At 47.8% G+C, this 26375-nt stretch overlaps 1 protein-coding gene and 1 non-coding gene across 2 annotated transcripts in view; both read right to left on the bottom strand.

Moving 5' to 3' along the window:
• Positions 1-2158: 2158 nt before the first annotated feature.
• The window catches only part of LOC135820966 (geranylgeranyl transferase type-2 subunit alpha-like), a 34288-nt gene continuing 10071 nt past the window's right edge, over positions 2159-26375 (bottom strand). Inside the window, exons 6-16 of the mRNA XM_065334024.1 lie at positions 26173-26256; positions 25254-25336; positions 24410-24505; positions 17818-17926; positions 14234-14285; positions 12927-13015; positions 11129-11257; positions 10709-10770; positions 7899-7937; positions 5595-5796; positions 2159-3073 (exon numbers count right to left, since the gene is read on the bottom strand). Coding sequence (XP_065190096.1) covers positions 2931-3073; positions 5595-5796; positions 7899-7937; positions 10709-10770; positions 11129-11257; positions 12927-13015; positions 14234-14285; positions 17818-17926; positions 24410-24505; positions 25254-25336; positions 26173-26256 — 1088 coding nt within the window. The 3' untranslated portion in view covers positions 2159-2930. The remainder of the gene's footprint in view (positions 3074-5594; positions 5797-7898; positions 7938-10708; positions 10771-11128; positions 11258-12926; positions 13016-14233; positions 14286-17817; positions 17927-24409; positions 24506-25253; positions 25337-26172; positions 26257-26375) is intronic.
• Trnak-cuu (transfer RNA lysine (anticodon CUU)) lies at positions 12408-12480 on the bottom strand. Its single transcript has one exon. It is a non-coding gene; the product is annotated as a tRNA-Lys (tRNA).

Raw genomic sequence — 26375 nt, forward strand, 5'->3', positions numbered from 1 at the left:
CGGCACGACTGCCACTGATCAGGCAGTTTTCTAAAATTGGAATACGCATGCAGCTGGCAGCCTGCAATGCTTCAGTCCTGTACTACTGTAGCCGGCGCCAATCGCATACCACTTCTACCAGCCATCCAGCGGCATTGCCATACCTAGTATACTACTTAGTGCCATATCCAGTGTATCATCTGCTTCTTCTGGCATCAGCAGATCCACGAGGGCAACGTCATCACCAAGTTGTGATCGATGGTAGTTCAATGATCAGCAATAGCGGCGTTTCTCAGACATCTGCTAAGAATAATGTCAGTGCATTACCTGTTGTCTGTTGTCTCCTCGCGGCCTGGGCTCAGCCGCTAGCTGATATCACTACTAGTACTACACTGCTGTAGCCGCGTGTAGGGTTGGACATGATGAAGTCAACTCGCTCCCATATATGCGTCGCATCATGCATAGCATCAAGACTGACAAGAGTGCATAATTATGATAATGCCGGTCCTTATGGACTCTTGATAGCAGCATGCAGGTGGTTGGGTTGACCCGCCCCACTACACGTGCTGCGGTTGTCTCTTACCCGGGTCCGCGATGTTTACGGTCTGCTCTGGTCTAGAGCCATCGCACTGCATCATCCTGCAATTTTGTAAGTAGCGCGCCCATTCTTTCAGAGAGCTTTCAATGCTAGTATACATGTATACAATCATGTATACAGTAAAACCTGTAACTAAAGACCACCGACCCGTGACTAGCGACCAGCCTGCTACTACAGACCACTTCGCTATGCACGGACAAACAATCTCACATTCAATAAATTCTGGTTGTGTGGTGCAAACCTCTAACTAAGGACCACCTGCCACTAAAGATCACTTTCTCTGGCCCCAAGGGGTGGTCGTTTAGTCACAGGTTTTTACTGTCCATGTAAATGTACCTGGTGTACCTGTGTGTGTGTCTGACGCTCCCAGGAGAATTCTGCCCGACACACATGAACACAGTCACCACGACCCGGACTGCACAAACACAAGTAACATCACGGCGCCAGTGTGGTTTGGTCATGATTGTACATGCACATGTAACCGTTTAAACTTTAATACCTACATGCCTCTTGCAAAATAAGCACATGTCATGTGCCGATACTGAGTTGGCAATAATTGCCAATTATGCTTCTATAGTATATGCTTCTAGAATGAATTATTCGTTCTTCGATCACACGCAGGTACGAGGCATGCCATGGCACAAAAATACTGTAAAGTCTGAGCGCGGGAATTGGAAGGAGGTGTCACTGCCACTTGTCACACTGTACCGCGTGATGTGATCGAACCAAGCAGCTGGACGAATGTGTCAGACTCTGAACAGTCCGATGATAGTGCCATTGTGGTGTGTTTAGGCTACGGTCGTCAAGAACGATCACACGCGTCACTTTCTAGACGCTACACAATGAACAACTTACTTGCAAGTGACGATGCCACCCACAATGTGACACGTCTATCCTAGCGCCTGTCAGTCATCAAGACACACTAGCTAATGGCAGCAAGAGTACATAACCCCCCAGTACAGCGTTGGGTTATGTTACTAATACTGTACTCTTGCTGGCAACTGAAATCCGACCCCTTATTGGTGCGTTCACATTCTACCGGTCTCTGTTTCGTAGTTTACCATCCGGTGATGGGTGTTTGCGATGTGAGCGCACCGCTCAGGGGTCGGATTTCAGTTGCCAGCACTGTCCTCTTGATGGCGGGCATGGGGTATGTATATGCCGTACACACCATCAGAGTTCTAGGCTTCTAACGGAAAACCACCACAAGCAGCGGATCACTTCAATTTGTATACAAGCCAACCGTGAAACACATGGGTAGTCACTATAATGTAGACGTGGCGGCAAGCAAAATCTGGACCCGCTGTGTTCTTAATGAACGGAAAGCCACTCCGACTCAGCCATGAGGCTCTGGCTCTCTCTCTCTCTCGCGCTCTCTCTCTCTCTCTCTCTCTCTCTCTCTCTCTCTCTCTGTGTGTGTGTGTGTGTCTCTCTCTGTGTCTCTCTCTCTGTGTGTGTGTGTCTCTCTCTCGCTCTCTTTCTCGCGCTCTCTCTCTCTCTATGGCCCCCTTTGACATTGGCCTATATACTGTATCACGCACAGGTGATTACACCTAATCTGTCAGTGCAATACCAGAAGAGTCAGGTAGCTGGACCATAATAACCATCTGACCTGCTGGATCAAGAGGAACACAAATTTGAAAAAGTGAAAATTAATCTGAAAAGCCACCGGGTAGTCAGGAGAGAGTGTAAGGCACAGATCAAGGATAAAATATAATTGCATGATAAAAAAGGTACGTGAAAAAATCAGGGCAAAGCAGGCAGCAACATCGGCTGTCCATGTCCCGTCATACAATGGCAACGCAATGGCAACGTATAGATACATAGCGGGGAAGCTGGTAGCAGCCACTCATACTTCTGAGAATAAACAGTAATAATAGTTGTGATCAGGGAGTGGAAAAATACCGGTATTTTACGACTCCCTCGTTATACGGCACATGTCCGGTGAAGAGGGTGTACAGAGTCATGTACTCCCAAGTATGTACAAATATACACACACACACACACATGCATACACACACACACACACGTGCGCACACCCATGTGCACATGCACCATGTGCACACACACACACACACACACACGCACGCACGCACACACCTGCTATGGGCTCGACAGAGAAGAAACTCGCATGCCATAGCAACGACAGAACACCAAGTGGTAGAGAGAACAACGGCTCACGGTCATGTCAGGGACTCCACAAGACAACCATCACAGAGCTGCCACGCCATACATGCTGGCCTGTTCACGTCAGCACCAGGCTCGTCACCATGGTAAAGATGGCTGCCTGTTCACATCAGCGCCAGGCGCCGGGCTCTCCAGGCTTGTCACCATGGTAAAGATGGCTGCCTGTTCACGTCAGCACCAGGCTCTCCAGGCTTGTCACCATGGTGAAGATGGCCGACGTGCAGTCCTCCGCCGCCACGGGGTTGCCAGCGAGAGCGAGGCGCTTGAGTGACATCATATGCTTCAGCTTGTCATCCACAGTACGGATACCTGACGAGCAGCGTGGCAGCCAAGTCAAGGAAACTGCACTTAGTTCAAACATTCAAGTCCTGAAAATCAATCATATTTTCGTAAGCGAGTAATACCGTAAAGTCTTGTATAAAAGCCGCGGCTTCTATGACTTTCTTGGTGAAATTTTGCAGGCTTCTATATGAGACAGGCTTCTATACAAGACAGGTATTTCTATGTATGTCAACACTAAAACCAGGCTTATGTGTGATTTGATGGGCCCAAAATTGCGGCTTCTATTCGAGGGCGGCTTCTATTCAAGTGCGGCTTTTATACAAGACTTACCGGTATTGGTAAACTGAGAAAAAGAACACTTCGTAGTCATCTAACTTTCGTAAATGCCATCGACCATGGGCTACTACCGTAATGTCGCATATAAAAGCAGGTACTTATGGCCGTATAAGCCGCCGGTGTTCAAACCATGCTTCTATTCAAGCTATGCTTCTATTCAAAACATGCTTCTACGTCAACATCATCAGTCTGCACTGTGCAGTGCATACTGCCACGCATGTACTCGCCCATGTACTTTGCAGAGAGCGGCTTCTATTTAAACCATGCTTCTGTGTCACGGCGCGCTTCAATACGTCGGCTTCTATTCGAGTCATGCTTCTATACAGGTCATGCTTTTATACGCGGCACTACAGTCCATTTCAAAACTATAGACGCGTACCTAGGCAAAAACCGTTATGCCAGCATCTATACCACATAAAATCTGTGATCACTTTGTGCATACATTTTTCCAAATTGGGCGTCTGTTATCCAATCGTTTAGAAACTATATGAGAGTAATTGTGGAGCGATCCTGAGCAATATTCCGAAAACTATTCTCAAAAAGGTCCAGCCAAATTTGAAATATTTCAAAAACCCTACGCGTCTCTAGTTTTGAAATGGACTGTACAGTATGTACATGCACACAGCACTGTACAGTGAGTCAGTGAGTGTCACAAATTTTAGTAAGCGTTTTCATAAATTGGGCTGGTTCACGATGAAAAACTTTGGCGATTCTATCTCTTCAGTTGGATCTTGTACTGTCTACAAACTCTACAATCAATATACGGAAAGGTTTGCGGCGATTTATTTTCGCGAATGTGTGATGGTCGCGAAAATAGCGAAATTTAATCTCTAGCGAAAGTTTCTCACTTTACAGTAAGCGTTTTAATTTCATGAGTAGCGGGAGGCTTACGAAATTTACGAAATTAAAACTACGAAATATAATCGATTTGCAGTACACCGTGAGTGTGTTGGATTTGGCCACGAATCGATTTTCGAATCCATCCACAAGTCACCCAGTCACCCCTGGCTATCCCCATCAGTGTACATAGGCGGCAGCAGTACAGTGAAAATATTGTTTTTTTGACCTCGGCTTATACGGCCATAATTATATGTTCACGTTTCATATGATCTTGCATTCAAAAGCCTTATTTGTTAAAAAAATGGCAAATGTTAAAAAGACCCAAATCACCTCGTACTGGTGCATATTATATACTATAAAACAATCTTGATACCAGAAAAATAATAATATGTAGCGCAAAACACAGGGAGAAAATTGGATGCGGCCAAAATGGGCTTTAGCCCTGGGAGGCCGAAATTTGAATGGGCCGAAAATTTGCAGGCTTACAGTACTCCGTGGCGCTCAAAGAAATCCAATCTGGCGCGACTCAACCTTGCGCCCTGCACCAGTGCACGGTCTAGTGTTGGCTGGTCTGGTGTAGCATAATGCCGGGTACGTGCTGGACGCGTGCGTGATCCGCTCTCATTGAGCAACACACTAGATCCTTTCAAAGGTCATGTAATTGTGCACATCCATATTAAAATTGTAACATGGAAAAATGCGGGCACAAGTTATGCGATCGAGTCCACCAACTAAACCAGATTTTGAACAGTCAGACGTGCACAATCTAGCACAAAAATGACGAGGGGTACCGAGACACTCCACGGTATGCAAGTCAGCTTGAGCACTGCTTGATCACATAATTGTGCCCACATTTTTCCATGTTACAATTTTTTCCTTGGCTCACCATCTGAGTTCCATATTAAAATGATAGGACTTGGCCACCTATTCAAGGCACCTTGAGCCTAGTGCATGGTGCGTGGGTTTATGTTTTGGATAGCTGGGTGCTCCTCATTTTCTCATGACAAGCTCCACTGTACACGTGGCAACTGTGAAGATCAGCCAGCGGAGCTGAATCATTTTCTACAAGCGACCTGGCTGTCACATAGGCCATGGTGTAACAGTTCCAACACACACAGGGTGAGATGCAACCAGTGAAAATAAGCGCGTGCACACACACGCGCACACGTACCCACACAGACACGCGTACACATACACACGTACACACCCGCATACACCCCCACATACCTCCCCCCCCCCACACACGTACACACACACACACATGTCCAGTGCACACACACACACACACACACACACACACACACACACACACACACACACACACACCACGCACGGACACAAGCACATAACTTTTAAAATGTTTGCAGGATACGGTTGTTCCTCAGCGACAGGCTTGTGAGCGCCTTGAGTGCAACGACCTCGTAGCCGATCTCTTCTATCTGATTATCATCAGCAAGGAGCTCCTCCAGGAAAGGCAGAACTTGACAGCCATCCAGTGATGTGAGGTTGTTGTTGGAGACATTGAGACGCAATAGCCACGGCCAGCTGTCCAAACTGAAGAGACCGCCAAGACCCTGTACAAACAAACAAACAAATACAGACACACACACGTACACATGTGCATGCACACACACATGCACACACACACACACACACACACACACACACACACACACACACGCGCGCGTGGACATAAGTGAAGGTACAACGACAACAGGGCCCATGTCTGCCATTCATCCTACGGTTTCCATTATGTTATTTCGAACTGCTTGAAGTACCATCAACTCCTACACAAACACACACACACACACACACACACACACACACACGCACGCACGCACACAGCACAACTCTCTCCCACACAGTCCAGAGACACAGTCTTAACGGGAGCGGGTCCGGGGCCATGGAACCCCCTAAATTGCGAAAATGTTCTACTGGAAACCATATGCATGCATGTACATGTACTCAGTTACTTACTACCCCCCCCCCCCCCCCCCCCGTGGAGAGATCTCTGGACCCCCTCCCCCTGTGGAGAGATCTCTGGACCCCCTCCCCCTGTGGAGAGATCTCTGGACCCCCTCCCCCTGTGGAGAGATCTCTGGACCCCCTCCCCCTGTGGAGAGATCTCTGGACCCCCCCCTCCCCCTGTGGGAAGATCTCTGGACCCCCCCCCCTCCCCCTGTGGAGAGATCTCTGGACCCCCCCCCCTCCCCCTGTGGAGAGATCTCTGGACCCCCTCCCCCCGTGGAGAGATCTCTGGACCCCCTCCCCCTGTGGAGAGATCTCTGGACCCCCTCCCCCTGTGGAGAGATCTCTGGACCCCCTCCCCCTGTGGAGAGATCTCTGGACCCCCCCCCCCCCCCTCCCCCTGTGGAGAGATCTCTGCCCCCCCCCCCCCCCTCCCCTGTGGAGAGATCTCTGGACCCCCCCCCCCCCCCTCCACTCAGTAGAGATCTCTGGACCCCGAGTACCGAGTAGAGATCTCTGAACCCGTCCCTGGTCTGGAGACAGTCTAGAGACGCGGTCTAGAGACGCGGTCTAGAGACGCGGTCTAATGTAGAGACGCGGTCTAGAGACGCGGAATAGAGACGCGGAATAGAGAAGACACAACAACTGAAAGAGCTGGCACACACGCTCAGCATCTACAGTACAGAACAGCTAGACAGCTCCACCAATTGGCACCTGCCGTGGCGGTACGTTGCACATGGGGCGGGGGTGAACAGGCCTTGTCTGTAGGTTGTACGGCACGTCCTTTGCACAGACATTGAACGTTGGGTTTGTTTGTTTATATTTATTTTACTTCACCTAAATGTAGCAACATGTTATGCCCTCTCCTCGGCCACGATGGCCGGTTCTCACAGTACGATGAAGTGCAGTGAATCCACACGAAATTCACCTTCGACCGGCAGTAAGCTGCACACATGAAGAGTATGCCGGTGCAGGGCCATGCGAGGCTTTACCGTACTCGCGTTCTTAACCTGTGTTCCCAACTGGCGTGTGGACGCGGTACGCTTGCGGTTCATGCATGACCAAACCCGCGCGCCGGCTTTCACAAAAAAAACAGCAATTCGACTCGTATTTAGGGCATGCGATGCCTTACAGTCCATTTCAAAACTATAGACGCGTACCTAGGCAAAAACCGTTATGCCAGCATCTATACCACATAAAATCTGTGATCACTTTGTGCATAAATTTTTCCAAATTGGGCGTCTGTTATCCAATCCTTTAGAAACTATATGAGAGTAATTGTGGAGCGATCCTGAGCAATATTCCGAAAACTATTCTCAAAAAGTTCCAGCCAAATTTGAAATATTTCAAAAACCCTACGCGTCTATAGTTTTGAAATGCACTGTAGAGTACCAATTTTTTGACCCCGCCAGTACGCTGGTACGCGCCTGATACGCGCTGAAATTTCCAACATGTTGGAATATCCATTTCGGCGCGTTTCCGTACGCATGGCGTCCAAAAAGCCAGCAAAATACGCACAAACGCATGGTTTCACGTGTACACGCGCCAGTTATGAACACAGCTTTACTCTGCGTGTGACCTCAGTCGTACTCAGCCAGGTGACTTCCTTCGCCCAGATACAAACCAAGGCGGAGGAGCACTTTTGCAGTTTTTGTTATTCTACCCGTACAAAGAAAAATGAAGAAAAAAAACAGTTTGAAGGCCGTACCCTGCTTGTTAGATCGAGGGAGCAACTTCCTTGCCACAGCTGAAGTCAATCAGAAAACACACACGCACGCGCACGCACGCACACACACATGCACACGCACGCACACGTACGCGCACACTTGCACACATACGTACCCACACGCAGACGCGCACAAGCACACACAACAACAACACCAACAACAACGAAAACAGTCATCAAGAGGCCATAGCCCGCACACTAACAGAAGAGGGAAAGATGATCAATACAGCACTGTACTGTGCACAACAGACATGGGGGTGCTATCTGCAGGACAGTGAGGTGGGGCTGCGGTGAGGACATCGACTGGTAGAGTGCTATCTGCAGGACAGTGAGGTGGCCTTCAAACTGTTCTTTTTCCATTTTTTCAAGATCGTGTACATGCATAGTCAGCAGTTTAACACTTTAAATTAACCATGAAATTATCCATCACACTCAGTGACTGGTACTAGTACAGTCGTCGGCCTACCCTTATAACGATACTTGTGTGTCAGATCAAGAGATATTCTTACAGTGCTCCCTCTATAATCCGGCACCGTTTGTGCTACGGAAATTCTGCTGGATTAGGGAGGGTGCTGGATTAGAAAATCTGATTTACTGCTGCAATGCGCATGAAAAGGACATTTTGGTATCTGAAAATTATGCTGGTTTATAGAGGGTGCTGGATTACAAAGTGCTGGATTAAAGAGGGACGACTGTATCAGGGTAATATTTTTTTATAAGGGTACTGGTTCATTTCATGCACACACGTCATAATGCATGGATTTTGTTCATTTATTAAACTCTTCATAGCGTCAGAAACGTACGCAAGTGCACATTATGTACACAGCAAGGTGCCCCCATCGCTTTCCACAACGTCCCAGCAATTTATCAAGTGAAATTTGCCCTGCCTGGATAGAGGACTCTACATATTCCCTGCTAGATACTGTTATGACATGGAAACTGTCGATTGGTCAGCCCATTTTATAATTATCGTTATAGGAGTAATATGGTTACAGCAATATTGTTATAGAGGTAAGGCATTGTATACAAAAGTCAATGGAGTGATTTGGTTTGACAGAAAAATATCGTTATAAGGGTACTTCCTCCGTTAACAAAAAACTTCGTGATGGATATGAAAACGCTTAGAACAGGTCAAGAACAGTTTGTATCGACTGCAATTCTATGGACTAAGGTAGTTCAGCCTATGTACAGCGTCTTTACAAGAGAAACTGTTGGCGGAATGACCAGAGAGTTCAGTTTGCGTCGCTTTCGCTCGACTCATTTTTGACCCTGAGTCGCTGTCGTCATCTGCTGCACGCGAGTCGTCATCTCTCTCGAGTCATTGTTCAGCTAGTTTTCACCTTGCCTCGGCTTCTTTGATCACACTCCGCTGAACTTGATGTCGCCGTCGTTCACTTAAGTTGGCTTTCAAGCTGCGTGATCCGCCGCGGTGGCAATTACTCGTTTCCACCAGGGAGTCGTAAAAATATTTTACGGCTCCCTGGTTTCATCTTCGCTATCCAGAACTCCGCAAAACGAGGAGTAAAGGCACAGCCAAACTGATTCCATTTTCTCTGATGGATACCCCTGCCAGCAGTGCACGGCAGCAGCTAGCAAGTCCAGTCGACTTTCTTCAGCCACGAGACTCGTGTCGGACTGCAGACTTCTGAAAGAATGCATGGTCATCAGCATTCGAATCTGGGCTTTGCGCAGGTTGAACAACAACTTGAGTTCAGAATTATTTCATTGCGCCGTGCGATCGGAGCAGCTCCTTGTTCACTCGCTCATTGTGTGGGCTCGCTGCTCAGTTCCATCGCTCTCTATCACTCTCAAACTCAGTGCTAGAGTAGTAGAGAGGCCAAGCAGCGCATTATGCTCTCGGAGAAGTGGTATTTCAGGTTCGCTCGCCATGACTGTCATCACCTATGTTTCCACAGCGCAACCATCGATTCCGCTCGCCATGTTGTGAAAGGTCGCTTTCCTTGCATCGTACCTCTTTCATGCCACAACAGGGAAGACCGAGAAAGTGATTGGGACTCATTTCACGGCAGTGTGTGCGCAAACCAGTCCCTCTAAAATCCATAACGAAGTTTTTGTCAAGGCGAGACCAAAAATAAAATCGAGATTCCCGGGCAGGACCCATGTGAAATTGGTGCGGGCGGGTGAATTTTTATTTTTACTTTTTTTATTTGTATGTATGCATGGCATACTGAACTCTCTTTTTACAGCATTTTCCGGTAATTTTTTACTGACAACAGGTACGCATATATATGCGGTTTGCCCGTACAAAGTTGTAAAAAAAACCCTGAAATGTGTGTGTCTGACATGAATTTGGCATGGCAACAAGCCTCTGAAATGAGGTTGAAAAAATAATGGAACAGTCTCCAATTAAAGGAACGTCTCCAATAATAGCACGGGGCGGAGGTACATTGAAAAAATAAAGGACCGTGCTTATATTAGAAATTATATTAAGGGTAATATTATTATAGGGGTTATCGTTATAAGCAGGGTTCTAGCCAAAGAGGGGGTAGGGGGGGGGGGCAGCGCCCCCCCCCTACTCTGTTTGCGCGCCCCCTGTGAAAAATTGCCGCCCCCTACTCATTTTCCGATTTTCGTGTTTTTCATACATAGATGGTTCATAAACGCACATTTGTCTGGGGTGAAGTCAGGGATTCGCCCCATATACGTTGCATTTGGCGTGGCAAGACAATATTGGACAGTGGAAAAATGGGATATAGGGTAACTGTTTCCCATGCCCACCCCCCTACTATTTTGACCTGGCTAGAACCCTGATAAGGGTAGGCCGACTGTACCTGCTCGGGGTTATGCTCCAGCCATGATTGCTGGGCTACTGACTGCATGAAATACCTACTCCCTGCAAGAGGAAAGTCAGTCGAGAAACAAAAAGTGCACACACACACATGCACACACACACACACACACACACACACGCACGCACGCACGCACACACACACACACACACACACACACACACACACACACACACACACACATACACACACACAACACAAGCACAAGCACAAGTAAACAAACAGAACAGAATTCAACCCAGGTGCGGATTATCCTGCATTGGCCGGACCTAGAGTACATATCGTAAGGGGCCATCCGGCGATATCGATAATTTTCACACCCACCCACACACATACCCTCCACACTCACACCCACGCACACAGAACACCCGCAACACCACTATACACGACGAGAACACTCACTCAAATCATGGTAGTAGCCACTACGCATCGGGTCGATACGCAGCAGGCTGTCAAAGTAGCTCTGGACCTGATCACGATGTGCCACCGGGTTCAACACTTGCAACAGAAGAACGGCAGTCAGGAACGCCCCTGTTACAAACACACACACGCACGCACACACACGCACGCACACACACACAGCAAAGAAAGCAGCAAAATGCCACACAGAGTGCAGAAAACCGCTCAGTACCGCACAGCAGCAAGACCAATGGAGCTTATACTTTAGAGCTGGAGGATTCTACATCAGCAGTGGCACGGTATAGAGTGGTTTCACATCTTGGTCATGTGACTAAAATTTGTGCAGAAAGTGATCATGTCATGTGGACAGTGGAACCAACATGGTCGACATCATGTGACCATGGATGCAGAGGTTGAGTGGAGTTGGAACCAACATGGCCGACATCATGTGACCAAGAGTACATAACCCCCCAGAGTGTGCAACTCCCACATACCCTGTTGTCCCGACAGAATTTCAAGTTGACGTCATTATTTATGACGCAATGCTCCTTGCAGCAGTGATTTACAACATGTGTACGGGTGTCAACGCATCACACGTTTTTCTTTGCAATAATTTGTACAGGATCGATCGGCTTCGGTCAACCACAGGTTCTGGATTCGTCTGATAATCCGTGTACAGTGCGCATTGCATCATCAAAATGACGTCAACTTGAAATTCTGTCGGGACAGCACCCATAGTGGAGTTGCACACTCTGGGGGGTTATGTACTCTTGATGTGACCCATAGATGCAGGGGTTGAGTGGAGTTGGAACCAACATGGCCGACATCACGTGACCCATAGATGCAGGCGTTGAGTGGAGTTGGAACCAACATGACCGACATCATGTGACCCATAGATGCAGGCGTTGAGTGGAGTTGGAACCAACATGACCGACATCATGTGACCCATAGATGCAGGGGTTGAGCAGGGTTGGAACCAACATGGCTGTCCCTGTATGGTCATGTGATAGATGTGAGAGCACTCTAGACTATAGGCAGGACCATCAATGGACCAACAAATCTCAGAAGAAGAGCACTGTTGTTCAGTGTGGTGTGCTAGTTCAAGTGCTCTGAGACAGTGTGGGCTTGAAGAGTATTCACCACCAGGCTTCCTGCCGCCATCATTTGGTAGGGCATGCAAGCCACCGTCCGGTCGGTCAACAGTACCTCACGAGTCAAGGAACTGCTGTGAGGCGGCGTGAGGCAGAGGAAGGATGCCAACGGAAGCCTTGTGCTTCAGTGGCGCCCAACGTGGGGCTCAAACCCACGACCCTGAGATTAAGAGTCTCATGCTCTACCGACTGAGCTAGCCGGGCAAACAGCGGCCCAGAACTCAAGTCCTGGAGGATGCGAGCGAGTTTTCAACACGGCCGCCGTATTCACGCGATATGAATCGTTGTACGAGGCATGTCCATTGGCGCCCAACGGACATGGACATCGTGCCACTTCCAGGGCGTCAAGGGCCGTGCAAGTCGAGGGCGCCAAATATGCACTCTGGGTCGGATATCACCGAGCGCAACTGTACTACTAGGATCAGGGCATCCGATGCTATTTCCAGTCAAGCAAGCCTGGATAAGAAGACCGCCTGCACACGGGGATCACATTTATTCCTTTCAAAAAGACATACGGATAAACGGCCACACAGACAGACAGAAATACACACACACACACACACACACACACACACACACACACACACACACACACACACACACACACACACACACACACACACACACCAGTACAACATCAATGCACATACATTTACTATCCGCTTCGTCGTTGATCTCCAATAGCTCCACAAGACTGTCTAACTCTTGTTGCAGAATATCCGGTGAGGCTGCCAGCGAGCTGTGCGTGTGCCGGAAAACAATGTACACACACACACACACACACAACACAAGTAAACAAACAGAATAGAATTCAACCCGGGTGCGGATTATCCTGCATTGGCCAGACCTAGAGTACACACCGCAATGTCGCATATCGAAGTCGGGCGTATAATTCCTGAAGAAGCCGATGTCAGGGCTAGGCTTCTATTCACATCAGGTTTCTATTCAAACCAAGTATTTCTATGTGTATCAACACTACAGCCAGGCTTATGCGCTGACAGTGTATCTAGAAATTCAGGCTTCTATTCAAAACAGGCTTCTATATGAGATAGGCTTAGGCTTTAGGCGTTAGTACAAGACACTACGATAACCTCCAACAGTGTGCAACTCCCACTACTGTACCAATACTCCCGACAGAATTTCGACTTTTGATCAGACCAGACTACTGTAGCGCAGTAGGAATAGGCCTTGAAAAGAATGTGCAGTCAGCCTCGCAAATAACGGCGCGCTCAGACTACCGATAAAAAGTGACCGATTGGGAAAGCTTCCAGGTGATTTGATCACGTGACGTTACTGGCACGTTACCGGTGGAAAAGTTTTACTGCCGCAGCTGCTGCGGCAGTAAAACTTTTCCGGCATTAAAAAAAGTGCTCAGGCTGCATGCGTGCTGGGAAAAAAAGGGGAAATCCCTTCTCAGTGCCGCTGTGAGAGCTGCAAAACTTACGTTACGGTGACGTTACTTTATCGGTAGTGTGAGTGTCCTTCACAGTTTATCGCCATTCACGGTTTGACGGGATTCATGGTAGTCTGAACGCGCCCTAACGACTCTCGATCGGACACAAGAGGATATAAATGTTGTTGTTTGCGAGTTGTGGTTATTCGCGAGGCTGGAGAGTATGCAGCTACATGGCACCGTGCCTGACGATTGTGCAGTTATACGCAAGTTGTAGCCACACTCAATCTGCGGACAGAACTGCTTCGTCTTTGGACTCATCAGCGCAGCACAGAGATAAGAAGGCCGAACCTGGTAGCAATTGTTAGGTAACTCTTGGGTTTAATTCATACTCAACACAATGATAAACAAAATTTCCAAAGCCAGATTTGAACCAAGTTGTAGCCCCGTGTACACCCATGGTCATTATTCTTGACTCTTGAGGCTTGCCTGTGATCCCTGGTACTGCCAGGCTTTCCCGAAACAGAATTGATGAAGGAAGACACTCAGCTCCCGACTACTTACAAGAACATATTGTAGGACGACGGCATGCTGTATTGACACGCTGACTGCATATCTATACCGACGTACAGATGTATACACGTGCAAGCACATACACACGCACACACACACACACACGCACACACACACACGCACGCACACGCACACACACACAGAAAGAATCAATAAAGGCTGCCAATAGTGCAATCACTAGCTACAAACGCGCAAGGATGACATGCATGAAACCGAAAGGTACCGTATACTCCCGAGTATACGCCAAACTTGTTAACACTCGTGTTCCACACAAGAAAAATCGGCGCGGCCTAAACTACGATGGTGAAATGAACCAGGAAACTCCGATAGGTATCTGTATTTCGTGACATCCGGGTGCGGGTTAGTAGTATGTGTCGAGCCGTTCTGTGGCGGGTACATGCCCTGCCCGAAAAAACGGGGTACTATTGATAGTATGTACTTGGGAAAATACGGTACTGTAAAATTCCACCAGAGCGCTCCTACCTCCGTCATTCTTCGAGTACGTCCAGGTGGGGAGGGGCGGAATACTACTTGCTGCATTCGGTATACTACATGAAAGAGTACTCACCCTACAAAAAAACTGTGCGTGTGTCTTGTACACAAGATGATGCAGTGGAATATTTGAATAGACAACACGCGACAACATTCCGTGTCAACAACTCTCGGTGTGAAGCATTGTACTGCGACACACACGCACTGCGGGAGAAGTCAGATCGCGCAGTGATGTCGGAGAAGAGGCTTGCCAGCCAGCCAGCTGTATTGGCCAACACATGCCAACAGACACACATGGGAAATCTGGCGAAAGTCTACAGCGTGAGCTAGTCGTCGACTGGTCAAGGGATTCTTGAAAGTTGACATTCTGCCTGTTAACCTTGGGAAAAGCCAGTCACTTTCCCCGAAGAAAACAAGCATAAGCGGGTTGTGAACGGCTTCAAAGAGATTCGCAAGTTACCAATGTGTGCTAGAGCTGTTGACGGGAACTTTATGAAGATCGTGAAACCATGGGAGTGGGGAGACTCGTACTGGTGCTACAAACCCTACCCAGCTGGTCTTCTCCTTGGGACGGTGGATGCAGACGGAAGTTTTCACCTACGTGGATGTAGGCTGAGCAGGTTCATTTGGCGACGCATACACGTTCAACATAAGCCAGGGAAGAAGAAATTCAAACATGAATCAGCTGAAGAAGAAATTCAAACATGAATCAGCTGAAGAAGAAATTCAAACATGAGTCAGCTGAAGAAGAAATTCGAACAACAGCCAGAGAGAGAAGAAGCTGGGGAACCGATCATGGTTGCAATCCTAAACGAAGCTCATTTCGGGCCACCAAATCAAGCCGTACTTGCTTGCCGACTCGGCGTTCGGGGCTTCACAGCACATCGTGAAGGCGTATAAACATCCACCCCAGCCTGGACACCGCAGACGCCATTCAACACTGCTGTCAACAAGGCTTGCACGGTGGTTGAGCAGGCGTTCGGACGACTTAAGGGTCGTTTTGCTATCTTGACAAGAAGCCAGTGCAAGGGAATCCTTGAAACGTAATAAGCAAACAGCAGATGTTACTTTGGTCTTTCGTCAGGGATCCGGACTAGGCTGCGCGGGCAGCTTGGCTTAGCCGTGCTTAGCTGTGCTTTGCACACCTTGCACACTTGTGTCAATGTTGAGATCTAAGCTGCATCATGCCACACTTGAAGGAAGTGAGTTTTTGTTTGTTCTTCAGAGAAACACAGCCAGCAGAGGCGTTTTAGAAAGAGAGACTAGATATTTAAACAGCCACCGTGGAGACAGTAATCTTAATATAGCGGTGTAAAATAGAAGAAGAAGAAAACACATGGGAACGAGCTATGAAGTAACTATCCATGACTGTAACAAAATAATAAGCAGTCAGAACATGCGATAAACAGGGCACAAAACTGACAGGCTACTGAGAAATTCAACGACCTAAGACCTAGCTCTAACACATCTCTAGTGTGCAAACCAACACCCCTTCCAGCCTTCCCACGTGTTCAGGGCAAGTGACCAAAACTTTGCACTGCAGTGCAACGGCAGACAGCCATAGTATCAATCTACAGAGTTGCTCACTGAAATCCGACCAGGCTGGTCAATGCCGCACCCGGCAGCTGTGCAGCTCTAGACAGGCAAACATTGGGATGTGAACGGGTACATATATAGCGCGCAAACTTGACTCACACGATATCAGATTTCATTCAGCAACACAGTACTATGCTTTGAAGTAAAAAAGAATTTAAAAAAAAATGTGCCCACATGCTAGAACTGCACGGGCCGTTTGGTGATGGAAACTTGGCGATACATTTTTACAACAGATATTTGACACCTTTTACAGCTGGGAAACCTATGAAGGTACCAAAATCATGCATGAAAACTTTGGTAAAATTTAGGGGTGAAACGGTTCGGGTAAGGAACCGGTTTTGGAACCGCCAGCTGAAAATAATCGGGTACCCGTTCCGTCAAATTTCGAACCGAAACTCGAAAAATCTCGTTCTCGTACAAATACATGTACACGTCAAGTCTACTCAAGCCTTGTCAAGGTTTAAATGTCTTATATTTTATTACCTTACAATCACCGCTCTTCCAAAGGGTTCTCTTGGTCATCTTCTTCGCACGTACATGGACTCTCCGATGTCTCGTTCTTGCTCGTAAAAATGTTTTCTAAAAAATAATTGTCACGAACGCATTTTGTCGGTCTGGAGAAAAGAGTGCATGGAACCGATACCCGAACCGTGGAAAGCTATGCTGGCGTTCGGGTACCCGAACACGAAAAACATGGAACCGTTTCACCCCTCTGTCGCAATATTTAGTTCTGACGTTTCACCCCTAGTAAAATTAAAACTTAGGTAAAATTACAAGAATTGTAACATGGGAAATTGTGGGCACAAGTTATGCCATCGAGTCCACCAACTAAACCAGATTTTGAACAGTCAGACGTGCACAATCTAGCACAAAACTGACAGGGAGTACTAAGACATTCCACGGCATGAAAGTCAGCTTGAGGAACGCTCGATAGCGCTAACCAACGGCCTTCCAACTTGGAAGGTTCATGGATGTTAGCGCTAATTCCAAAATCTGAAAATCTGGTTTAGTTGGTGGACTCGATCGCATAACTTGTGCCCACAATTTCCCATGTTACAATTTTTTTCCTTGGCTCACCATCTGAGTTCTTAAAATGTGCGATTCAATTGTATCCTTCGTCTTCCACATTTATTCCACTGGTATTTGTGTCATAAGTTGCAGAAGAGAGAGAGGGAGAGGGAGAGGGAGAGGGAGAGAGAGAGAGAGAGAGAGAGAGAGAGAGAGAGAGAGAGAGAGGGAGAGAGGGGGGGGAGAGGGAGAGGGAGAGAGAGAGAGGGAGAGAGAGGCCATACTTGGACCACGACAACGACACAACAACTCATTGCGTTCTGTACTAGTTCAACGGGCTGTTAAACCCCACTGATGTTGAATGGTTCCATCGCCCAGCGTGGCAGTGGCAGCAGATAGCCAGCTGTGGTCTGCAGCACTATAATCATAGTACATGTACACTTTAAAAGAGTTTGAACGCGGCACGCAGGGCAACGTACCTGTCTCTAAGTGCACCATGGCAACCGAGGATTCGTTCTTGAAGGACACCTGCACGGTTAGCATGTGTGCATTGCGTTCCGACAACTGTCCTTCCGTCAACTGGCAGACCTGCACGCCAAGTGTGTGTGTGAGAGAGAGAGAGAGAGAGAGAGAGAGAGAGAGAGAGAGAGAGAGAGAGAGAGAGAGAGAGAGAGAGAGAGAGACAGAGAGAGAGAGAGACAGAGAGAGACAGAGAGAGGGAGAGAGAGAGGGAGGGAGGGAGGGAGGGAGGAAGGGAGGGAGGGAGGAAGGGAGAGAGGGAGGAAGGGAGAGAGAGAGAGAGAGAGAGAGAGAGAGAGAGAGTAAGTTACATTTATAAAGACAGGTAAGTCTAACAAATGAGGACTGAGACCTCTACAACAGGGTTTTTACGCCTGAAAGCAGGTGCATGATTTAACAAGCAGGTTGTCAGTCTAGATTTTATGCGCAGATGGAGAAAAAGCGCAGAATTTTTGTAATGAGATGAAAAGCAGAAATAATAAGAAATAATAAGAAAAGATGAAATGAAAGCCTGCTCACAACCCCGCCCAGCCTTGCGAACTGGGTATGGTGGATTAAGAACCCGGTTCAACGCTCGAGAGAGAGAGGGAGAGAGAGAGAGAGAGGGAGAGAGAGAGAGAGAGGAGAGAGAGAGAGAGAGAGAGAGAGAGAGAGAGAGAGAGAGAGAGAGAGAGAGAGACGCACACACACACACACACACACACACACACACACACACACACACACACACACACACACAATGAATGAACACAAACACGGACACAGACAGACAAGCACACAGACACCATGTGCAACAAACAAACACACACACACACACGGACGGGAAGCTAGTTTCGATTTGTCTGGCTTAACCCAAAGGGCGTAGCAGAGGAGGGTCCGAGAGCCCCTTTTGAATAAAAGCACAGATTACTATTCGCGAAGCACGGGGTGACCAGGTAGTGCTACGCATACTAAGGTCAAGTGCGTATAAACATCTCGTGCATGTACACGTACATGTATGTAAATACCGGTGGTGCATGTCTAGGTCGACGTAGTGTGTGCAAACTACCGTATTTTACCGGTTGTAAGTCGACCCCGGTTATAGTTCGACCCCCGTATCCGGAGGTCTCAATTCTGTGTTTTAAAGTTTTCACCCAAAGAAGCACTACTAACCACTTCCTGCTACTAACATATCAACAAATCATGTAAACATTCCTTATTAGAGGGTATAAGGTCCTAATCCTTGAAAAAGGCCAATAAACTGGCAAAAATGAGTACACATGGTGCAGCCTTGCATGCAGGGCAGGTCATTTTTTGTAAGATACTGATAGTTCCCGGTTATAAGTCGAATCCCGGTTGTAAGTCGACCCCCGCCCTTTCTCCTTCTCCTTTTAGTCGTAAAGGTTGACTTACAACCGGAAAAATACGGTACTCGTAACTCGAGGCCGAGATCCTTTGAGTTATGACAATTTTAGGGGTTCGATTTGAACAACGGTGTGGATTGAAATATTAAAAGCCCCTCTCGAATAGAAACCCCTGATGAATAGAAGCCCCTCTTGAATAGAAACCTCCTCAAAATTTGGAATGAAAAAAAAAACAGAACCCGCCCGGCTTCTAATCAAGTGAGTACGTGGGTACCGTAATGTCGCGTTATTAAAGCCATGCTTATTCCTGTAGAAGCCGATGTCAGTGCTAGGTTTCTATTCAAACCAGGTATTTCCATGTGTGTCAACACTAAAACCAGGTATTTCCATGTGTGTCAACACTAAAACCAGGTATTTCCATGTGTGTCAACACTAAAACCAGGTATTTCCATGTGTGTCAACACTAAAACCAGGTATTTCCATGTGTGTCAACACTAAAACCAGGTATTTCCATGTGTGTCAACACTAAAACCAGGTATTTCCATGTGTGTCAACACTAAAACCAGGTATTTCCATGTGTCAACACTAAAACCAGGTATTTCCATGTGTGTCAACACTAAAACCAGGTATTTCCATGTGTGTCAACACTAAAACCAGGTATTTCCATGTGTGTCAACACTAAAACCAGGTATTTCCATGTGTGTCAACACTAAAACCAGGCTTAGGCCAAGTAAAAAAAAATCCTAGTTTATCGTCCCCGCCCGCCCCATTTTTCGAGGCCGCCCGGAATTTATTTTTATTTTTAAATCTAGAATTTTGCCAAAAAGCTTGATTTTTTACGTCGGCTGAGGCTTGAAAACACAGCTTCGTCTTTCTGCCGAAAGTCCGTCTTCATCCTGTCGAGACCTCGACAGTTTTCCGTTCTTTCCGTAGTTGCGACTTTGTTGAGAAGCGACATGCCGTTTGTTTTGCTGCAAATCCGTCGCGGGTTGAAAGTTCTGAAGTCCTGGTATGGCTGTGTTGTCTCTGCGTCTTCAACTCTCTCGGACATTTTCACCCAGTTCAGCGCTGGCGAGTTGGACCATGGGGAGCGCCTTGAGGAGAGCGACGTTGTCTCTTGTGTCCAAGCTAGTGTTGGCGACACAAAGCAAGGTTCCAAAACCCCTGTGAGTCCAGATTCGCCAGTAGGCGAGACTGTCAGCGCTCTTGGGCAATACGTGGAATTCATTATCGCTTGCCCTGAACAGGCAGCGACAGCGACAACACAGGAGAGAACTCCGTCTGGTGACGCTTTCGCTATGTTGATGGCTGCGTCGAAGACGCAGTGTGCTCTTCCGCCGAAATGGAACCCTGTCGACAAGAAAGCTGTGCTGAAAAATGATCTTCTGCTGTTCTTGGAGGAGAACAAGTTGGGCTGGGAAGAGGCGCTTGCTGGATCAGCTGGTGTGAACTTCGTAGGAACAATCAGTGATGCATTGTGGTATATCGATGGCAATCACCACACCTTGTCAAGTCGAGGTTGTGCAGTGCCTGCATTGTTGGAGAAGTTTGTTGGGTACAACACGCCGGAAGATCGCAAAAGGAGAAAGCGGGACCAGTCGAACCTGTGCCGCCAGAATTTGGATGCGTTGTCGTCATCCCTGTTCTTCTTGGCTGGCTGCTCCTACATGAAGCACCAGCACTGGAAAAGTGTCCGGGAAGCTGTGTTGAGACTTGCTGACAACTTCCGCAAGTATGCTGCGTACCTGAAAGCGCATCTGGATACAGTCTACACCAGTGAAGCCAAGCGTACCTGCGTGAGAACTGACGTGGATGAGCTGAAGGTGATTGGGGCGACTCTAGTCGTGAAGCCAACTCTGGGTGCGAGATATAGAAGTCTGCACGCCGCTATATCTGCTGCTGAGGATTATGAACACATCCTGATTGAGGACCATTGTCCTACTGAACATCGCCGGAGACACGAGTACCTGGAGGGGATAGTTGTGCCCGTCAAGTGCGTTCTGTATTCGTACACTGGCAGCAAGGCGCATGTGCATTTCATCTGGCGTATTCCAGAGTGTGCTGAGGAATCTGAGCTCCTGCAAAAGAATTCCGCCATCCAGCAACAGCTCAAATCCTGCATGCCAACATTCCACACTCGCATTATGCGAAGGGAATTCATCCATCTGTTTGGCTCTGTGACGAACACCAAGCCTGCATTTCTGCGGGAGGTGTACAGAAGGCTCACGGGAGATGCGAGTGCCAGTACAAACGCAGACCAAGCAGCAGTGGACAAACGAATTGCAGAAATGTTCGAAACAGAGGATGCAGACCTCATCTGGGATTTGCGCACTGTGAACAGCGGTAGGCCCGAGTCATATACTGCTTTTCTTGAGCAATGCCAGCAATACATTGAGAGCTCCGTGGAGACTGCAGTTGATGACCGACGGCATGACAGTGTGGAAGAAGACAACACTGTCATTACTCACCTTGCCAAGGCCTTGAGCGTCAGGGATATGCACGAGGAGGTCACTAAGCGTTGCCCTCCAGACACACCCATCCCGTCAGTGCAATGGCTCCGGTATCAGTTCTGGCCGAGAAATCCTGCATTGGCTACAGCTCGCCACTACACGGGCAAACTCAAAGTAAAATTCATGGTTCAATCACGTCAGTTCCGGACAGCTCACATTGACTGCCACTACGCCAGCGCTCTGTTTCGCTATGAACGGGAATTTGCTGTGCAGTTTCGTGATCATGTGTGCTTTGTATGCCAAGATGACAAGCACACAATCAAAGTTGGAGAGCCTGGGCATCCTGTGGCAGCAGTAGATCGAGGCAAGCCGGTTCTGGTTGGGCTGAATGAAAAACTGGTAGTTTCGGACCACGATTTCACGAAGTTCAATCTCACACCAAGCGTGAATCTCATTGTGGATGTGCCAGAATCCATTGATGACTCCTTCTATCGCGGAACAGTCCACGTGGGCTTGAAGGACTGTGTATTTCAACATTCCTCTCCATCGCGCCATGGTTGCGAGCTCCTGAGTATCCTGCAGAAAGGCGATGTAAAACCTATCCTCTGCATGTACACCGATGGCGGGCCCGACCATCGTCCAACCTACCTCTCCACGCAGTTGTCCCTCCTGTCGCTGTTCATCAAGCTCGACCTAGATTATGTCTGTGCTGTTCGAACACCCCCGTACAACTCTTGGAAGAATCCGGTGGAGCACATCATGTTGATCTTGAACATCGCTTTGCAGGGTGTCGGTGTAGTTCGGAATGAGACCACTTTCGAGAATCAACTGAAAGGCTGCAACAACATGAAGGACATCAGGAATGCTGCCGTGAAGACCCCTGGCCTGAAAGATGCAGTGCTGGATGCAATGGAAGATATGAAGATCTTGATTTGCTCGCTGTTCCAACGCCTTCGCCTGACGGGTGTACCATTCCAGTGCTTTCATGCTGCCACGGACGAGGAGGTTGAGGCTTTTCGTGACACCGTCAAACTCATCGACCCGTCACTGGATACCAAGAGTACCACCAAGCAGTCCATTTCAAAGAACAAGGTACTTCTGACATTCCTGGAAGAGCACTGCATTGCCCGGCATTACTCCTTCACCATCCTGAAGTGTGGCAAACCAGCATGCTCAGTGTGCAAGCCTCCGCGACTGCCAGAGGATGTCTTCTCGAAGCTGCATCACCTCCCAGACCCTGTACCTGATGGCGAGCGGTACAAGAGCTTTGATGCTGTATATGGCGAACCAACATCGGAGAAGCACAGGCCATCTCTGGTTGCAGCAAGCCAGTCAGCCTCTGGTGGTCATGGCATGCCATTCCCGCCCAGCGCCCAGTATGCCAAGAATGTCAAGGAGGTCATCAGGTGCTCCGAGTGTGGCAAGCCTCGTGTTCTGTATGCCAAGCAGAGCGTCAAGTCAGCAGCACGTGTGGAACTGGTCGCGGCCTTGGAGACCCTGAGCTTCTCCTGTGGCAGTCATCTCACGGATGTAGCTTGCGAAGTCACCAGTGCCCTGGCTTCCGTGCACGTCAAGGGAAATCTCACATGTGACAGTCCTATTGAGATCCCGTACTACTCTGCTGGGTATCCCACTGTATGCTGCTACTGTGCTTCAGGAGAGGGTCTAGTCAATAATGCCGATGCGTATCCTGTGTGTGGTGCTTGCCAGGAGTCTGGGAAGAGCGCCATGAAGAAGCGTACCCGCACGCATGTCCCTCAGGGGAAGAAGTGAATTGTATTCCAACATGTTCCCTTTATGACTGACTATTGGTTACTGTCCTGACTGGTTCTTTCCCTTCTGCAGCTTTCTATCATTTATCTGGTGGTCTGTGTGAACCAAACAGTATTGGGGTTTGTGTCTTATGAGTGGAGTGACAATCTGTCGATCCAAAGATTTTGCATGTAATTGTTTATGTACATATAACTGTTATAGCATTGTGTATTCCATACACTACCACTATTCTGTTGCAGATTGTTGCACATGATGTGTCATTGTTTACCAAGAACTATACTAGTCTGTAGCACATCAAAAAATAAAAAATAAAAATAAAATCCGCCCTCCCTCCCCGATTTTTGTGAAAAAAAGGACGATAAACTGGGATTTTATTTTACTTGGCCTTACAGTAGACTCGTACGGCCAAGAACGCGGTTTCAGACGGCCAGCCTAGCAAAGTTCTTATTTTTCAGCGCCCCAGGCTACGTTCTTATTTCGCGTTCTTACGCGTCCAACATGACCCGTGACGCTCATGTACAATGCACTTTGCGCTACATGTACCGGTTGTACACTTCACATGCACGTGTAGTATGTAGCGCTGCACTGGGTGATGTTTTCGCGAGGACCCGACAAGAGTTTGTGGTTGCGGACTTGTTTTCGTGTACTCGGACAAGATCATGAAGGTGCAACAGAAAAGACTGTCCGTTCTTTTTTTGCATTCCATTGCAGTTTTCTATGCATAAAATGGTCCGGAAAGCCGGTAGCATTACCATTCTGATACAGAAAAGTGCAATACCAAAAATGTCGCGTTCTTAAAAATCTTGGAGTTCGTTCTTAAATCCAGGCTGGGGCGCTCTTAGATTTCCAGCCTGGACGTTCTTGGGCATACGAGTCTACTGTATGTGCCGACAGTGTATCTTGAAAATCAGGTTTGTATTCAAAACAGGCTTCTGTATGAGACCGGCTTTAATACAAGACACTACGGTATGCACAAACTGGCTCACCAATACGGTAGAGGATGGATTCCTGGGGTCAGTAGTCTGCCACGATGCCAGTTCGTACTCCTCGTCCACAACAATACACGCCGAGCCACTCAACAACTGCACACGCAACACACAGGCAACCAGAACAACAGAAACCATACAAAGCATTGATTGGACAATCTAAAACACAGCGTAGAGAGCAAACCATGCACACATACCTTATTTTCCGGAGCACGTGTATCAGCCGAACTGGAGTAAAAGCAGCACCCAGATTTTTTGTCACGAAATACAGACTTGTCCATGAACCCTGTATATCACCCTTCAATGGATCATCGTAGTATAAGCTGGACTGACATTTTCGGGGCGAAATACTTTTAAGTGCGGCTTTTGCTCCGGAAAATAAGGTACACATTTTCAGCATGAAAATATCAGGGAGGTTTTGTTTCATGTGAAACGTAGAGAAAAGACAGAAAGAAAAAAAGTGCACGGGTTAGAATCTATTGGTTTGCTTGTTGGCTTTGACTGAATCAATGTTTATTGAACCATCGGCCATGCCCTGTTAGTAAGGCAGCCATACCATATACATCTACAATAGTGTGGCCAGCTATGAATTTTTTTTTAATATTTTACCAGCAAACACAGCCCTGCTATAATCAGGGGAAGAGGACAACTGAAGTGACACTGGACAACAAGACAAAGGGAGTAGGGGCGATGTATGAACAATTGTAATCGTATAGTTGTGTACAGTATTGGGCAGACCATGTTCAACTAGAAACTCTGTCAGGTCAGCACTGTATGCGGGAACTGCATGCTCCTAGAGATAATGTACTCCGGATACAACATGATTGGAGTCGACATTGCTTACGTTCATCGGCTTGTTCAGAACAGCAATTAGTTTCTGCTGAAGTCTATTCACGTAAAGACATCGTATGGCGAGCTTCGTCCCCTCTGTTCACAGTGGAGAGAGAGAGAGCGAGAGAGAGAAAAGAGAGAGAGAGAGAGAGAGAGAGAGAGAGAGAGAGAGAGAGAGAGAGAGAGAGAGAGAGAGAGAGAGAGAGAGAGAGAGAGAGAGAGAGAGAGAGAAAGAGAGGAGAGAGACACAGATAGGACGAAGTATCGTGACGTCTGAGGAAGTGTGTGTTCTTGGCAACACAGTGCCACCTCAGTATAAAGTACCTACAAGGGATCGTGTCTCTGAGTGTCTGTAGCTTCTCTATCTGTGCTCTATCTTTGCACCCCCTCCAATATTCACACGCTTGAAATGGGAACAAATACATGACACGTGTCATGTATTTGGGTGCTAGTGTTGTTATATTGGTGATTACCATGGTAACGCATTGTGCAGTTGGCGATACTACACATCGCAGGTGTTCAAGGAAATCCGGTACTCAACCATCCTTGGCCGGCTACCGTAAAAGTCCGTAAATAAGTACCTGCCCGAAAAAAATACCCCCTTCATTCTTTTGGCTCTGTCTGTTGAAGTCAAGTCAAGCCCGATAAACATACTGCCCGAAATCAGTACCGGTACGATGCGCACATGCAGCACGTAGCATGTACATTGACATGAATAATGACTTCTCCACTACACACACGTCAGGTCCGAAAGTAAGTTCGTGCCCGAAAGTCAGTACCCGCCCGCAAGTGAGTACGGGTGTGGTCACTAAATTCGAAAGTAAATACGTACTTATTTACGGACTTTTACGGTAGTCTGCAAGAGAGTGAGTGGACTAAACAAACACAGCTTCAGGGTGGCATTGAAAGCAGGACGGCACAAGTCAACGTACCTCTGCCGAGTAGCCATCGGTGATAGAAGAAAGCGCTCTGGTCCACTGGGTCTGTGTACATGGCATTCTTTGCAAAGTCAAGCTCTGACCAGGGGGGATACACATAACACATGCACGCGTGCACACACACACACACACAAACACACAAACACGCACCCACACCCACACACACACACACGCACACACGCACTTACACAAACACA

Source organism: Sycon ciliatum, chromosome 7 (genome assembly GCF_964019385.1).
Source record: "Sycon ciliatum chromosome 7, ocSycCili1.1, whole genome shotgun sequence".
Taxonomy (NCBI): Eukaryota; Metazoa; Porifera; class Calcarea; order Leucosolenida; family Sycettidae; genus Sycon; species Sycon ciliatum.